This window comes from Nanorana parkeri, unplaced genomic scaffold (genome assembly GCF_000935625.1).
Source record: "Nanorana parkeri isolate BGI_ZX_2015 unplaced genomic scaffold, ASM93562v1 scaffold218, whole genome shotgun sequence".
Lineage (NCBI taxonomy): Eukaryota > Metazoa > Chordata > Amphibia > Anura > Dicroglossidae > Nanorana > Nanorana parkeri.
This window is the reverse complement of record NW_017306486.1, coordinates 211,041-229,501: the sequence shown is the minus strand read 5'-3', so window position 1 is coordinate 229,501 and position 18,461 is coordinate 211,041. Positions and strand designations below refer to the sequence as shown.

General features: G+C 40.3%; 1 protein-coding gene across 1 annotated transcript in view; it reads right to left on the bottom strand.

The window, feature by feature from the left end:
- Positions 1-18,461, bottom strand: part of LOC108786592 (heparan-alpha-glucosaminide N-acetyltransferase-like) — a 176,828-nt gene that overhangs the window by 49,543 nt on the left and 108,824 nt on the right. Inside the window, exon 10 of the mRNA XM_018555915.1 lies at positions 18,040-18,117. Coding sequence (XP_018411417.1) covers positions 18,040-18,117 — 78 coding nt within the window. The remainder of the gene's footprint in view (positions 1-18,039; positions 18,118-18,461) is intronic.

The following is an 18,461-nucleotide window of genomic DNA, read 5'->3' as shown; positions in this document are numbered from 1 at the left end:
TAGGTGGTTAGAGCTGTCGAGCTGTCGGAGAAGAGCGGGGCGGGCCTGCTGTCGTCCGGGGGGCGAACGGGGGGATGTGCTGTTGGATAGAATCGCAGATTCAGTCCGGGGGGGGGGGGGGGGGCTGCTGCGTTGCCTAGGGCAGCACAAAAGTTAAATACACCGCTGACTGTACGGGCTAGTTGTCGCAATGCCTAACTATTCCTTTGTTTATATTTGTATTACTGTTTAGGAGTTCAGACTCATCTTTCCATGGGCCTAGCAGGAAATGTCTGCTTACTGATTGCGTTATATATGTTTTATAAACCGAGCCAAGTGATATTATGAGTATAGGCGAATTTCACATTGTATCAAAAAAATTTCAAAAATAATATGATGCTCACACAGCAGTCATTTTTTTTATCTTACTACCTGTTGATACCGATAGTTAATCCTTTATTTTTCAGCTTACTTAACAGAGTGGCAACACTGTATATTCTGCAGTGTTGTCACTATGAACAAGGTAGTCTTGGTTGAACATACAGTTTTAAATGCACTTTAAGTTAAAGAAAAATAAATGAAAGCCCAACTTCAGATGATGCTTTTTAAGCAGCTACAGCAATGTTTTTCCATTTAAACAATATGCATTTAAATAAAGCCTTTTTATGTTTGTTAAAGGATGTGGAAATATAACAGATCTTTGGGCAAGATCAACGGGTAGTAAAACTATGTATCCGGGAAGGGGGATTTTAACTTTGCTACAAATTTCAAGTTCATATAAAGATCTAATTAAAAAAAGGTACAATAATGTCACACAGGTACAAAAAAAACAATCAGATTGTTAACTGTATGGCCTAAATGTGTTTCTAATATGTGGTAGATTTTATTTTAATGCGCATCGAGACACAGGACAAGACTGGCATTTATATATTCATATACAGTACAATATACTTAGTGAAATCCTGTTTGAAAATCTGAATTCAATGAAATGTGTATTTATCTGAGTGACTAATTTGCTAATGATTTCTTAATTGGGCTTGGACATTTAAAGGGATGGGATTCTAGGACTGACCTAAGTGCCAAAGGTTGTATTTTAATTATTCTGCACTATTTTTACAGTGACTATGTGTACCTTTAAACCCATACATATTGCTCATTCAAGTTGATTCCATTATACTTAAAAGAGATCAGACATGGGTCTCAACTAGAAAGCCAAAGCATTATTTTAGGCAATATAGAATTTGTGTTCTTTAGAAAGGCCGCTTGCAAAAACCATAGAAGCCCATGGTACACATAGAGAACCTTAGATACAATTATAAAAGGAGTAATGTCAATAAAAAGGCTGTGGCCCATTGTAGTACAAGAAAGATGTATTTTTATCCATGTGTAAACACCAGAATTTTTACACACCACTTCATTAGGGGTTAGAGATGAAGAATATGCAGATTGAAGAATAGTCACTTATTGTGTCTAACTTGTGTGATCTAATGGCACAGTTGGCAGATGATAGATGCAAGCAGTCTGGTTGCCAGCCTTTGAGTCCAAATAAAAACACAGTTTTTATGTACTGGATTGGTTAATTGCTTTTTTATTTATGTTCCATGCTTTTCTTCCTTTTATGAGAGTGTTCTTTTAATAACCAAGGTAATAAGAAACATCCCAAAGCCCTCAGACATTGGGGGTAAAACATTTATGATCTGTGAATAATAGCCTATATGATAAGGTAGTGCAAAACACTGTAAACCCCAATGGCCATCTTTCCTCCTATTACTTAGATGGGAAAAAGACTACATTTGATTTGTTGTTATAGGTTAATATATTTTGCACACGGGCTTATATATTTGCCTGAAAATATACAAACACTTTGCCAAAATGTGTTTAAAAAAAGCGCAACATCATGCTCCCTTAAAGGAGAACTATGAGGTGAGTTCTTTTCACTCACCTCATAGTTCAAGCCGACCTGTGACAATGAGACTGTCACAGGTCGGCTCAGTAGATCGGGAGGTGAGCGAACACATACCGGCGTTCGCTCACCTCTCGATCCTGTCATGGCTCTCTGCCGTGACAGGGGAGGGGCTGGATTCCCCCCTCCCACCGCTCCGATCCGCCAGCTCTGACTTGCAGAATGGACGGGGGAGGGGGCGGGTACAGCTGGCTCTGCCTCTAGATAGGCAGAGCAAGTTGTCAGTCACACAGCCGGGCGGATCGCGTCACAATTGTCGGGATCCGTTTCAGCTGCGGCGTCTCAGTATACCGCGTGCAGCAGCTCGCGGTATACTGCGGTGTCTCAGTATACCGCGCGCTACAGCTCGCGGTATACTGAGCCTAGGGTGACGAGAGGACACTAGTTTGTGTCCTCCCGTTACCCTAAGGAGAACTATGGGGAAAAGCCTTAACCCCATAGTTGTCTTTAAGTTATACTGTATATGTGTCCTTTATACTTTAAATGCTTCTGGGTCTGTGTCATGGTGCTTTTGTTAACTTCAGACAGGTTTTGCATTCCAATACAAATCTATGAGAATGCAAAACCCGTTTGAAGTTGCTGAAATGCAGGTCGGAAATAAGCCAACTGCAGGTCCAATGCACCCGTCAATGAATTCTGAATGATCTCAGACGCTTCACAAGCTGATGCTATTTACACAAGCTCGAAGCCTATCAACACAGGCCCAAGTAGTAATAAAACAACAACAGATATCATTATTTAGGGACACTGCAATGACTTTTCTGTATTTGCCAACATTGCTGAACATCTTTGAAATGAGAACAGGAAAGCGGAAGGACATATTAAAATAACAGCATTAACAATGAACTGACCAGCAGTATATCCAAATGACACATAAAGAAAAGAGTGGCAAGTCTCCAGCTTTTCCTGGTCACACGGCATGTTTGGCCCTCTGGCCTTCATGTCACTTTTTCAGGTGAGGGAGCTGGGATCGGGGCTGAACTAGATGACACATGTCTGGCTGGGGCCAAGAGCTGATTAAGGAAGTAGAACCGATTGTTTGAAATGTTCCTGCTTCTGATTTGCCTTCCAGCACTGACATGTCACAGAGTGAAAGTCTGAGCAAGCCATGTGCACATAGTGCTTCCAGGGGGCTGTCATCCATGTTTTGTCTTGATGCAGAAACCTGCCCTTTTTAATAGCCAATAACAAGATGCTCCCCTGATTTTATAATAAAAATAGGAATTGTAAAACAAGACAAGAAATAATTGGGACAAGAAATAATAAACCCACTAGTTTAGAGTTAGTGGGCACTTGTATTAAAAAGTAATCTGCATACTCCTCTCTTTGTAATATAATGAACAGTATATTTCTCTCTTTGTAACGGAGAACCTCTTCCTACTTTATATTTATAAAGCAGTGAACCCAACATTCAGTATAGGTGAATTTTGCTGTTGAATGTATTTCAAATTACAATGATTATTGTACCTGAAGAAAATGTTTAGTGAATGTCACATTCATTGAGGTAAAAAATATTGGACCTGACACTAACAGGGCTATTCACTAAGCTTTTGAAGGCAGACGAGTGAATAACCGAGCCGAAGTGAACAGAGCCGAACGACGTTCCGAACATGCTGAGCCGAAGTGCAGAGGGACTTTGACTCAGCCGATCCAACATTTGGATCAGCTGAGCTGAAGCTCCGGCAGCTCACTCGCTGTCGTTCGCCCCTATTCTCATAGGGGCCAAATGGCAGTGGGTGAATAGCCGAATGCCGCCGAGCAGCATTCGGCTTGGCTATTCTGCTCGGTACCTCAGTGGTACTGAGCAGAATAGAAAATCAGTGAAGAGTGTGAAAAAAAAGGTTGAAAAAATATGTTTAAAATGTAAACAAATAGATAAATAAATAAAGATATTTAAAAAAAGAAAAAAATTATAAATTAATAAAAAAGAAAAACAATTGGGCGGAGCTAGCAGTGACAGCTAGCACTGCCCAACTGTTTCCTATTGACCGTCACATGCTAGAGTTTTCTAGCAGGTCCCGGGCAATGAATAACAACTGGGCGTAGCCGGCCATGACTTCATGGCTGGCTCCGCCCAGTTGTTATTTGGGGACGTTGATCTGTCATTACAACTTGGTGGAGCCAGTCGTGAGATCCTGCTTCAGGCAGTCATTTCGGCTCAGTCAAGCCGAAGCATATGCCTTTGGCTCGACTGAGCCGCTCGGCCTCCTTGGCTGCTGTACGGGCTATTGTGAATAGCCTATACAGCAGCCCTTCAGTTCGAAGAGAGCCGAAGGATCAGCCAACAACATAAGATACATTTGAGCTAAGTACCATGGAAACAGCTAAATAGGGGTGACTACTTAAATTTAGGTTGCTAGGACAGTATCCAGTCTAGTCTACAGTATGTCTCTCCAGTTAATAACTAGGAGTTTCATGGCCAGTGGTGCATACTAGACATGTGCACCAGCAAAAAAATGTGTTTAGTTTAGTTTCGTTTTGATTCGGATTTCGCATTATTTAGTTTTTTCGGATTCGAGTCCGAAATTAAATTTGTTTCGCAATTCGAACGAAATTCGTTAGCGGTAGTCCAGTCAAAATTTCGTTTTTTTGGGCGAAATTTTGTTTTTTAGCGGTAGCCCGGTCGAAATTTCATTTATGGACGAAATTTTGTTGCAGTAAAATGACATTAAGAAACAAAAATCTCTTTTTTTTTTTTTTAGTTTGCAGAAGATGAAAAAAAAAAAAGCGTGAGGTTCTGGTTTAGGTCTGGTAAGAATGTTACGAGCGACCCCCCCCCCCAAGTTAAAAACACAAAAAAAAGTGCGTGGGGTTCCCCCAAAATCCCTACCAGACCCTATAGGTCTGGTAGGAATTTTAAGGGGGAACCACAGCCCCCAAAAATGGGGGGGGGAAACGTGGTGGGTGTCATGCCGATGGGGACAAGGGCCTCTTCCCCACAACCCTGACCGGTGGTTGTGGGGGTCTGCGGGCAAGGGGGCTTATTTGCATCGGGGTACCCCTTTAAATAAGGGGGCACCCAGATGCAGCCGCCCCCCCCTTGTGAATGAGTAACTTGTACCCCTAAAGGGTTAAATCAAATAGTTAGTAAAAAAACAAACAGTGTTTTAACTTGAGGGGGTCCTTCCTAGCATTTCTACCAGACCTAAAGGGTCTGGTATAAATTGGGTGGGAACCGCACACTTTTTTTTTCATCTTCTGCAAACTAAAAAAAAAAAAATCAATTTTCTTTTTCCTAATGTCATTTTGCTGCAACGAAATTTCGTCCATAAACGAAAATTCGACCGGACTACCGCTAACGAATTTTGGGAATTCAGGAATTTGGATTCGTTTGCATTCGTTTTAGCTGTAATTCAGAATTCGGATACACCCGAATCTCAGAATTTCCGAAATTTTGTCCAAATGTTGTTTCGGAACGAAACGAATCGCACATGTCTAGCGCATACTGGGAGAGGACATAAATATCAAGTCTGACAATCTGAGAGTCTCTTTCTCCGCAAGGCCTCCTGCCTGGGTGAGGTGTGTTATGAGTGTGCTGTCTGACCAGGCCTGAAGCCTACAGGTGGTCAGGTATGGACCCAGTCTGGGTCAGGAATTATGACTGGGATGGAGAGCCGGGGAGGAACTTTGTCTTCGGAGGGGCCGGAGAAGCCAGGATGGGCTTGGACCTCGCAAGATATCTGGTATCTCACCCAGAGGAGATCTCAAACATGTCTGCCAACCAGCTATGGTTCTCTGACACAGTGTCACTGCATTTTCAGTTTAAAGGCTCTCTGCACTGTGAAGCTGGAAAGCATTCGGTGAGTCTGGAATTCTGTTTGATCCTAGATGTCTGCAGCCCTATCCCTCTCTCCCTGTTTTGCCATTCATGGAATAAAGCATTATAAAATCCATAAAGTAACTGGTGCCCAATCTTGGTTTGCACATCCCGCCTTCTGGCTAAGGACTCATGCAGCCCCTAGAAGTCGGGGGGAGGGGGGCTACACTACAAATAAGTGATTTATCAAATCATGGGTTTCATTTGGCAAGCAAGTACCTAATGAAATAATTTATGAAACATGTAACTTTTGTTCCATGCAGTTACTCTCATGTTCCTTGTATTGCTAACAACCTGAAACTCAGCATCCCACACCACAGAGCAGCCTAATACCCTGTAACCCATTGAAGCCTAACTTTGTTGATTGTTTTGCTGTGTAGGGATTTGCATTGATTTTAGATTAAATTCATTTTCGTCTGGCCTGAATCTCGTTCAGCCAAAATGGCCTGTAGAATTGTTCCATAGGAAAAGAGTAGTTGATGCAGATAATGCATCGAACAGAGTCCTAAAAGTTAATTACAGTTGCACTGTGTAATAAATAATACTAAACAGTGAGGAAATGCTTACCATTGTGGAGGGCACTTATTAATACAGTCACATGTATCATACACACACTGTACAAAACGTGTGGAATATTTTAAAACTAGGTTAAATGTGCTGCAATAATATTGTAAGAAGGATTTAAAGACTGAAAGCTTCTATCTTTTGTAGAAGAACCAATGCAATAGTAAATGTAATGACACCTGTACAGAAAATGAAAAAGATGGGTGTTAATTTATCTATGGTTAGCATCCATGAGGCTTCCTTACAAGAGTCGGTATTGTGATTGAAGTACTGGTAAGGCCTGTTTAACAATGAAATGGTGTTATTGGTTCCTGCGAAACTGGTCTAATCCGATCTCATTATGGGTAACCTACATAGAAAAAGCAACTTGTGATTAAATGATATTATTTATACCGTGTATCCCAGACAAGCAGTGGTGATAACAAAAACAGGATTTGATGGCCTGATCACTGGACTTTTCTATGGACGATTGTGGGTGATATTGATCTACAGGTGAAACTCGAATAATTAGAATATCGTGCAAAGTTCATTTATTTCACTAATGCAACTTAAAAGGTGAAACTAATATATGAGATAGACTCATTACATGCAAAGCAAGATAATTCAAGCCGTGATTTGTCATAATTGTGATGATTATGGCTTACAGCTCATGAAAACCCCAAGAACCCCAAATCCACAACCTCAAAAAAGTAGATTATTACATGCAATCAATAAAACAAGGATTGTACATAGAACAATATCGGACGTCTGAAAAGTACAAGCATGCATATGTACTCAGTACTTGGTTTGGGCCCCTTTTGCAGCACTTACTGCAATTACTTTTGCACGATATTCTAATTATTCAAGTTTCACCTGTATGTACTCTATTACATGAAGGTGGCATGACATGGATGAACTGTATAGCAGGGTGTATGTTCTGGTTTAACATCCCAAGACTTACATGCAATAACAGATATATTTTGCTAACTGTTTGGATGCCATACTGCCTACCTTTTGAAATCATAATGATACATCCAGATGGTTAACAGGGTTTTATGGGACCACTGTGTAGCAGGGTGTCCTTTATGTACAGCACCCCAGGACACAGTTGCATTTTATGATATCTCATGCATCTGAAATCTCAGGACGTGTATTTGTAGTGGATGTACAATCTGGTTCTTCAATGTACCCCATTTCAGTTTATTAAATAGATTATAGAGAGAAATGATCCTGGCACTATGGCACCATATTGCTCTGGTGAAATTGATTAATTCAACCCTGCATCTGGGAATACACTGACATAAACATATAGCCTGGATGGATGGATCACGTGAAGTGCTTCATCCATCATAACAGGATATTGCTTGGCAGGACTTTGTACCTATGGATACAGTTGATATGGATTACCTGTGGGTCAACATGTATAATTATGTTTGGGGATGCTATTAGACCCATGCATATGTATATGGGTCTGTTATGTTTACATATGTTAGACTCATGAGGTGGATGCCTTTTGTTTTTAATGTTTTTCCTTTTTTTGGGAGGGGGGTGTTAAATGGTGAGGGTGGTGTTGTTTGTTTTCTTTTTTTGAAAACACATTTTTTGTTGTTTTGTTATATATTGTAAATTGAAATGTGTTTTCAATAGTGGTTCCTATTGACAAGCTTTTCAGTGGCCCACAGATGTCGAATTAGTGGGAATTGCCTTGGTTTTTTGTTGGTATGTTTTTTTGGACCTGGACACAAAAATAATTACCCTATTTGACAGGTACTTACTTAAAATGTATAAAAAGTGCTTGAATTGTATTCTGCTGATTATTTTTTTTCTATTAGAGTATACACTGTTGCTGTCAAATACTGCTTAAACCTATTTATTGCTGTAAACAAAATATAGATACAGTAGTTGATGCCAGTTTACACTTAAATTCAATCTGTGCCCAGATCATGCAAACTAAAGCATTTACATATGAATATCTGAACTCATTAAGCTTTAAAAGTACTTAAAACAATGCCTCACTGAACTCTTATCTAGAAGCATTGCAGAGAAATTCATTTTTAAATTTTCCAACAAAGGCAATTCAATCTTGGCTTTTTTCTATGAGAACAGAATTTTGGCAGCCTCGCCAACCCTCTAATGCAGTGGTCTCAAAGTGTGGCCCGCAGCCAGCTCACAAATCAGGTACGCGGTCATGAATCGCATACCCGACTTGCGGGAGCAGCTACACGGTCTGCATCTCTGTCGGATGCAGACCGCAGAGCTGCTTCTGTGCCGACCACTGGGATTGATTAGTAAGGTCTGCAGCAGACCTTACCAATCAATCACCAGCGATCGTGCCTCCTCACAGCCTCCTCCCTCCTATTTTATATGTACATAGGTAGTTTTTTTTATGTGTAGGGGGGAGTGTATTATTTTATATGTGCAGGGGTAGTATTTTTTATGCGTATGCGGTGGGCAGGCGTTTACATGCAGCTGCTGTCACGTGATCATTAACTTGAATGGGTGACAGCTGTCACTTGTAAAAGCCAGATTAGTGATTCCTGCTTCAGGACAACGCAAGTTCCTGATGCAGGAATGCCTAATCGCACCTAAACCTACAGATATGAATGGAGCCTTATTGTGAGTATATTAGTGTACGTAGTACCAAACAGGATATAGTTACATTTTATTTTAAAGTATGAAATTTGGCAAACGGCCCTCATGGGGGAAAAATTTGTCAAGTGGCCCCCGAGTGAATTGAGATTGAGAACCCTGCTCAAATATAAACTACTAGCAGGAAATTTAACTGGAACACAACTGTTATTTTTGTGATCTTGTTTGAGAAGGAATAACTTCACATTTAAAGCAGCTAGAAAGGCCAGGAATGGCTTCCCTAAAGACAGTAGAAGCAAGGTTGTCATTATCACTGTCTACTGTATGAAATTATTACACAGAAATTCTCCTGTGCATAAGAAAATATATTTCAAGGGGATTCTGCCCAGAATACAATTATTAGTATTATGGTATCTCATAGTGTAAAATTATTATTATAGTATTATTCAAAGTTCAAAAACTATTCTGATGAACTTTTCCACTGGTCCAGACAGCCACTGTAAATAAAGATCAGCTTGTTCTGTCTGTGAGGCCTTTTACGGGTTAGGATCAAATTTAAGGCCTGAGTGAAAGCCTAATTTTCCTAATTTAAGGCCTGAATGGAAGTGAAAGTGTAAGGAGTCATGGACATGCAGCAAAAAAATTTTTTAAATCTGTTTTCTGTGCTGAAAACCTGTAACAACTGCTGCAACAAGAAAACAGCATATTGCCAGTGTGTACGGTAGTGGTCCTGAATGAGTGAGAACATGTCTTTGTCGAAAGGAGATCCTGCTATGGCAGATTTGTGGACATCGCATGGAAGTACCAGTGTTCCTGAAGCCTGAGATTGTTGGCTATCAGAAAGGTGCTAGAGACATTACTGGATTTATAGTATATGGCAGTGGTCCCAAGACCTCCATGAGCAGAGTGCTAACTCCTGTGAACACTGCAGAAGTGTGTGACTTGAGGTCATTGGGGTTTGAAGCAGTAAGTGATACATTTCTTCAACAATACCACATTCAGACATCTTAACCTTTGATAAGCTACTGAAACTTTTAATAAATAATGAATGTTGTTACAATAACTGGAGTATACATCATAAACAAGACTGCAACTATTACCTGACCCATGATTTATGTTGTGCCCAGATTATGTGTGATATTTCCTTGGTTCCTACAGAAGGAATTCCCTTTCAGGGATACTGACAACCTGGAGTGCAGTAGCTACGTGTATAGTGTTGTTTTAAATGGCTGTTGACCTTTCACCAATTGTGGCATGTACTGTACATAAGTGGCAGAAAGTGCTACCTGTAGAGATGGACTTTGTCAGGCTGTCCATTTCCAGGTTTGGGAGGAATGGTGGGTTGTCCTTGCCACTAGTAACATATTCTGCCCCACCATAAGGGAAATCTTGTCACATGTCATGTACATTTAGAATGCTCCAACATTGTACAGTTTAACCATAAAGGACCACAGAAGCTGAATGCCTTATAAAATATACGCTTTAGAACATGTATTGTTCTACTATGGAAAATAACATTAGGAGTTTTGATTCAACTGCCAACTTGGCTATTTATAAATCTTTAGCTTTCATTTCTCCTTGACATTTCGGTAGCTGAATTTAAAACGCTGGACTTGATTAACCTTAGAAAAATGGAGTCCTCTGTCTGCTGATCAATAGCTTTTGTTGTTTAGCAGTGCCATAAATCCACTGAGCAATTTGTAGAAAGATCCTAAAGATCTGGCAGGTACCTGGCTTTGTCCAAGAGACTCGCTATCTAGATGTTACCCCTTTAAATATCCAAGGGTTTGTTATTTCAGTAGTTCAGACATTTCTCAGCAAAGTGTGACCAAATTGTTTATTTTGTCAGGTACGAAGATGTGCACACTTTGTTAAAAAAAAAAAAAAATCTGTACTGAGGAAAATATGAGACTGCTATTGCTAAAATGCTTTTACTAATTCAAAGCAGTTGCCTGGCTGTCCCTGGCCTGACTGGAGTGGTTTCTAGCATGCGTCTCAGAAAGTGTTAAAGTGTAACAGTCAGGCAACTTGCATTTTCAGAAGGAAAGGTCAGAAATGAAAAGCTTCAAATTTTCTAAATACAGAATTCCTCTAAAGTGACCCTGCTACAAAATGAAAAAGTACCGAAGAAGGTCCTTCTATAAAGAGATAATATACTAGCCTTTTCCCTCGCCTGTGCTGCCAATCTTCGCTCTATGCAAGAACTTTGGCGCACAGGGAAATCTCTTTATTATAAGCACTTCTAGGAGTCTTCAATCCCTGGATGATGTTAATTAAAATATATGTCTCTACATTGTCCTATAGTAATGTAGGAGCCACATGCTCAAGCGAACAAGAAATCCAATGCAATTCGTTTCAGAATCCTGATTGACTTAATGAACCATAGTCTGAGTATCTCCAGTCTCAATATACAGCCCCATTTAAGTCAATGTGGATGCAGGTGTGTGCAAGGGTAGCAGAACCAAAGATCGTTTCATTGGACAGGCTGTAAACAACAGAAAAGACACTGTGGAGGTAAGTAAGAAGCTGGGGTGGTGCGGGTATTAGTTAAGATTAGCTTTAAAGTTTAAAGTACACCCGTTTTTTAAGTGGAATTTACACAAGAAATGAGAATGATTCTGGAACCTGAATGGATGCTTGAAGTAAATAAAGGTTAGCTAGGCCTTTAATAAATCATTGCATAAGGGTCAGCAGATCTCTGTCCAGCAGACTACCATATGCAGCTCAGAAAACGATAGGTCCCCCTGCACTCCTCACAGCGCTCCCGGTCCAAGTGCAAACAGTGTTGCTCGCAGTGACAATCACGGATGGCACCGTGCACAGCAGTCAATGAATGATAGAAATCACCAGCACTCCGTAAATGAAATACAAACAATTTCCATTTATTTGGACTGAACGTCACACATATCAAATAATCCAACGTTTCGGGACCATGCAGGGTCCCTTCATCAGGGCAGAAATTTGACAGAAACCCTGTTTCCCCGAAAGTAAAACCTACCCCGAAAGTAAGACCTAGCACTATTTCTCAAGATTCCTGTAATATAAGACCTACCCTGAAAATAAGACCTAGTTTGGTGGTAGCATGTGAGGGGGAACTTGCAGGAGAGATGGTATCAGCCTGCAGGGACATACTGTATTAAAGGGATGACAGGGGACTCCCTCCGGCCAGAGCAGTGACAGGGAGAGCACTTCAGTACCATACTTCACCAACTGCTGTCCCCCGAAGGCACTGCTTAATGTAATGGTACCGTACTGTAATGCGTACCGGTAAATTGTACCATACTCTACCGCGCTGTCCACTGTCTGATGTCTGCACTGCTGGTACCGCTGTCCGATATTGTGACAGGCGGGGTGATACCAGATAACTTTGGATTGTTGTACATTTTGTTGCACATTAAAAAAAAAAAAAGACATCCCCTGAAAATAAGACCTAGTGTGTTTTTGTGGGGCAAAAAAAATATAAGACAGTGTCTTATTTTTGGGGAAACACGGTATGTGTGACGTTTAGTCCAAATAAATGGACATTTTTTGTATTTCATTTACGGAGTGCTGGTGATTTCTATCATTCATTATCATATGCAGCTGACACTGTAGTTGGTGTGTTCATTAAGGTATTTCTAAAAATTGGATAAGTGCACGGTAAGTAAAAATGAACTGAAGAAATGTACAGCCTTGACCAATTAAGGTTTCACATTATCCAAGACCTACACCTAAGCAAATACTGTCTAAATACAAGAGTCTTGTGTATTGTTACTTCAGTCTTGGTGTATTTTCCTCCAGATCTGTGCAGTAATACAGTGTGAAACTTTGCCTTTGTGCAGGAGCTTCCTGTAATAAAGGCCGGTCAATGCTGCTCTCTCTCTGCTTATGCAGGGTGATTGTTCTTGTATCGTATTAATGTTTTTGTGCCCAGATTTAACATTCAGATGCCTCAATTTAATAGGTACTGTACTCTGTAAAGTGTAGCGGTGTTTAATTATGTGTGCTACAAATTACCACCAACATTCATTGTCAGTGTTTATCAAAAAATATGATTTGTACTTATTAAATTATTATTAATAATATTAATAATATTATATGAATTGCTTGTGTCACTCTATTTTGGGGGCAGTAAAAACAATGTAATGTGCTTACAACCGATTCTGGTGTATGTAAGGAGATCCGCACCTCTTTTGCTATCTTAGATCTGAACATAGACCAATGAGACCAAAACAAACATATTCGTGTAACAGGAATACAGAGAAACACACTAGAAATATTGGTTCACTTGGCCAATTAGAAAGTGAGTGAAACGTAGTAAAAGACACTTTACTTAAAAGCATTTACAAAAAGACATGTAAGTGGAGATCAGTGATATCCATCAGTAGTTGCAAATGGTGCTCCGATGCTTTATTTATGCTTCCTCTGTATTAACGCTTTGTAAGCAGTGCTCTTCTATACTGAGCCAGTCTAAAAGGGACAATAGATAAACTACCATTCAAAATAAATGTGGTTGGGTTTGACTGTTATGCATGGCACCATTCTAAAGAGCCACCTATCATATGTGTTACAGCTACAGCATATTCTGCTGGTCTTTGAGTAGCAATTTCTGAGGTAGAGAATGTTTAACCTGAATTTGCTTCCCCCGCCCCTCAAAACAAATGTTCTATGCCATAGGTAAATGTTGGTGTTCTCAATCCAGTGACCTATAATTAAGTCTTGTGCCAAGTATTTTCTTGGTGAGATCACCTATAACCCTTGTCTGCCCTCATGCTTGGCTCACTGAAGACTTCTAGGGGGAAGTATTCTAATACATGCTTGCGCTGAGTTTTCAAAGACCTGAAGCAACAATGCATTTTGGAAATGTGATTTTTTTTAAGCCTGGTACACTATATAGAAAGATGTACTCCCCAGTCACACCCCGCAAAAGAGTTGCGCAAAACTAATGACACTGCCTCACTTTTAATCTATGACTTTATACTTATACTTTTCTTATAATTTCCCATAAATATCTAAAAGGGTGCTACAAGACATTTAAGGAAATGATTGTTTGATTTTACACACTTGGAAATTCCACACTGTGTGTAATCTAGTATGTGAAAACACATACCAGGACCTTACTACTGGAATATTAGTGCAGAGATCTGTTGGTGGAGACTACGACTTTGTACCCCCCCAGGATGGAAATGAAGTTTTGGATAAAAGCCAAGTGTAGTAATAATCGACAACACAAGGAGAAAGGGCTGAGTATCCAGCTGATCCTCATTTTGGAGACAATAGTAAGGCATAAAGCAGAATTAAATGCAGTATTCGGATTGTCACTATCAATACATTTTCGTTTAAACCAAACAAGAAAGCAAAGGCTTTGAGAACTCATTAACAACTCAAGCCTTCCCAAATCAGGGTAAAAGACAGCCCCCTAAGAGTCTATTGGGGCAGTAGTGATCGCAAACACAGGTACCTATGTTGTGTTGTTACCATCTGTCACAATACCAGATAGCAAGGATAACTTGCCACAAACTTGTGGCAGGGTTCAATTGTAATTTTTGTTAACTTGCCGCACACATTCCTGGCAAGTTGTAGACTTGCAGAACACTCGCAGCACAAATTCTAGTTGACACTTTTTGAATTTGTTGCAAATTTGCTTGGCAAGTCTACAGCAAGAGTCCTGCAGGTCATAGCTAGAGCTCTGCAAGTGTACAGCACTTTTGCAAAGCACTTTGATCTGGAGACTTGCAATGCAGACTTGCTGTAAGTGTGCAACAAAATTGTGAAGATTGGCAAGTCTAGCAATAGTTTAGCAAGTCATTTTATAACTTGCAGCTCAATTGCTTGCTCTCTGGGATGTCATAGGGACATGAAAGCATCCAAAGACAGCAAAATATGTGAATTCAGCCTCAAAGTGAACATGTTATAATGGAAATATTATGGCTGCTATAGTTAATTTCTTATTGAAGGTGGAGTTCTAGGACTATAATTTCCATCCTGCACATTACAGATCCACTATCCCAGATTTAGTCATTTAAACATTCATCCTCATCTTACTGGGAACAAGTATGAACGTCTTGAATTTTGAATTTTGGCTCCACTAGAAACAAAGTTCCTCTGGTTCAGTTGCTCTCTATCTAGCAATAGGAGAATGAAGATTATATCCCCAGAGCTTACATTTTTAAAAACAAGTCAGCATTTAATGAACATGGATAAACCATTTTTAATAGACAGTGTATGTAGCAGGCTGCTCTACATAATGCCAAAGCTCTAATTAAAAAATGTAATTGGTTTTACATAAGGAAGTCGTACAATAGGGCATCATGGTACGAACAAAGGAAAGCACATACGGATGGTGTAAACAGTAGAAAAATAATTTGACTTATGAAGGACCGATAATAAATATATTTAAAAGATTATGAACAATTTTCCATTGAACTATAACAGATACAGTATAAATGGTTAGGTATGGTTAGGTACAGTGGGAACCCACGTTTTGGTAACTATCAGTATCTCAATTCCTTTCAAAGTTCTAATTGAATATTAGTTAAAGGACTCTACAAACAGCACATTTCTAAGCATATATTTCGGAAGTTATTCAACATCAACAGTTATTTACTAAAAAAGAATTCGTTTTTCACTCTAATAAAATTAGATATATTTTATACGGCATTCTCACCACTAGATAGCGATGAGGAGCATAGAAAATTCCTAGGCTCCTCAGATGCATGTATTGGCAAGAAGGCCATTTGAATGCCATTCAGCCAGGACATGGCAAGGTGGATAATTTATAAATCATCCACTTAGTGTCAAATCAGGAAATTAGGAAGGAGGCAAATTGCGCTGCATGCACCCCTGACCGCCACACCCTGCGTTGCACGCACCCCTGACCGCCGCACTCTGCGTTCCACGCACCCTTGACCGCCGCACTCTGCATTCCACGCACCCCTGACCGTATTATTTTATATTGCTGAGATCTCTTGTGCTCTATAGCTGCTGGTATTCTGCATTACTGTATAATATATTGTTGAGATTTGTAGTCCTCTATAGCTGGTGGTATTATTCTGCATTGCTGTATAATGTATAGCTGAGATTTGTAGTCCCTATACAGTTGACAGGAGTCAGTACCAGAACTACCAGGGTCGCAACAATTAAGGATGCACCGATACCGATACTAGTATCGATATCTGTGCCGATTCCGAGTATTTGGGCGAGTACTCGTACTCGCCCAAATGCTCCGATGCCTAGCATGAGTACTTCCGGTATCAGGAAGCCGGGCAGCCTGCCATTACACACTGCCCGGTTTCCTGATTGACCAGGAAGCGGCTCCATGCTCTCTCGTCACTTGTGATGAGAGAGCATGGAGCCGACTTCCCGGCCAATCAGGAAGCCGGGCAGCGTGTAATGACGCAACGCCCTGCCTTCTGATTGGCCGGGAAGCTGGCTTCATGCTCCCTCGTCATCTCATGATGAGAGAGCATGGAGCCAGCCTCCCGGCCAATCAGAAAGCAGGGCATCGCGTCATTACACTGCACCCGGCTTACTGATTGGCCGGCCAGGCGGCACCGCCTGGGTACCGGACGAAGGCTGCGTTCTCGCTGGAGAGGCCCCAGGGGTGACAGGCTGCACATACTAAGGTAAGAGGGGACTTTCTTGCTAATCAGGAAGCCAGGTGGCGAGTCATTACACGCCACCTGGCTTCCTGAATGGGACTTCCGTTACTCGGTAATTGGTATCGGTGAGTACCGAAGAAAAATTATCGGTACTCGTACTCGGTACCAAAATAACGGTATCGGTGCATCCCTATATATTGTTCCTAGAGTCGCCACTGGCTCTGATGAAGGGAGCCTTTTTGGGGCCACTGAAATGCATTGGCCTTTTATACTGAATGCAACCAACAACAAAAAAAATCTGATTTGGACAAAATCTCTCAAGCTGGCACTCTCCTTTTTGTTCTTCTTTTACATCATTTCTTTAACCCATACCAGGGTTCCTGTATGTTAAAAAGCAGCCTTAGGAAATATTCACATAACAACCACCCACTTAATTAGGATCCTATAATTATTATGAGATCCAGTACTCCTCACTTTTACTGTCCTGTGCAAGAAAGCTTTACAGCGCCCCTCATTGACCACACCCCTCAGTGGCCACACCCCCTGTAACCACACCAATTTCCCCCCAATATCCGCACCATTTAAAGACTCCTATTTTGTTAAGCCGCAAAGAAACATATTAAAAAGTATGATAAAAATAAAACTTTTATTCAAATGTATTAAACTTGTAGGCACAATATAAGTATTCTTAATAAATAAAACAACAGAAGGCAAACAATAAATGTCAAACTAAAATAGAGTCTGTAAAAATAAAGTGACAGGTGTTCATGCCGATCCCTTTCTTCAACTAAGTATATCTAGAAAAGTAAAAATAAAAAGCAGAACACAAAACCAAGACTACGTGTAAATTAATGAATTGCTATTTGTCCGAATACAGTATACGAAAAATGTATTCAGGCACATAATAATTTGTTTGAGAATGTATAAGGCCGGCCTTACTCATTACTGCTAAAGTAAAGGGAATATCTTCCAGTGGAGACACTTGTTCTGGTGACAACTATCAGAGAGGGGATTACCTCTCATTTTGGGGAGATAACCACTTACTTCCTGCTGTGTCTTTGGGGAAAGAAAGAACAAAGATTTCCCCCTGACTAGGACACACATTTGGGGGATTCTAGAATAAAACAAAAATAATCTACCTGGAGGTGCCTTCTCTAAGGATTGGGATGTGAGAACAAACACACCCCACACTTTTAACATTTGAGTATAGCTCCAGTCTACATCTGTGAAATGCTGACATGCCTTGTTTTATGATATATTTAAACTGACTGGAATATACTATATTTTCATTTTAAAGGAAACCTATCAGGACATTGTTTCAGGGTTGTCCTATGCATATTAAATTAAATACTTCCATGGAACAAGCATCTAGGTCTGAGCTTTTCTGCTCCCTTGCCCCCTTTTATTCTCCTTGTAGGTTCCTTAAATTCTTAGATCCAGGCATCCTGGACTCCTAATCCAGCCCTGGACACAATTATGGATGTTTTAATTTGTATCAATATGATGACTTTTGACTATAGAATTAACAACCTGACATGACAAAGATATAAAGACTTCCAGAAACTCACCAACAAGATGCTCCAGATCAGAAATCGCTTTAATATCTTGAAAGGGAACTTATGATATATAAGAATAATCTTCCCAGCCTGCAAATCACAGAAGAAAAGATGCTAAATTGTCATTACTGAGATCTGCATTTAAATAAGCTTGATACCTTCACAGTTTTTGGAATAGTTATTATTTAGGCACTCTCCTTTCACCTTTTGGGTCTTTTATTAAAATTCACACTTCACATAAATCACTTGGTCAGCATGACCAAATCACATTGTTATTTGGAGTATAATGTACCCCTTACTTGCTGTGATTAAAATACCACTGTTCCCAAGTTCCTCTTGAAACCTAAAGCCTATACAACCTAGGTCATGTTGCCAGCCATCAGAAATTTTGGGGCCCCTTACACGGCTATAGGCCCCCCCCCCCCCCCCCCACG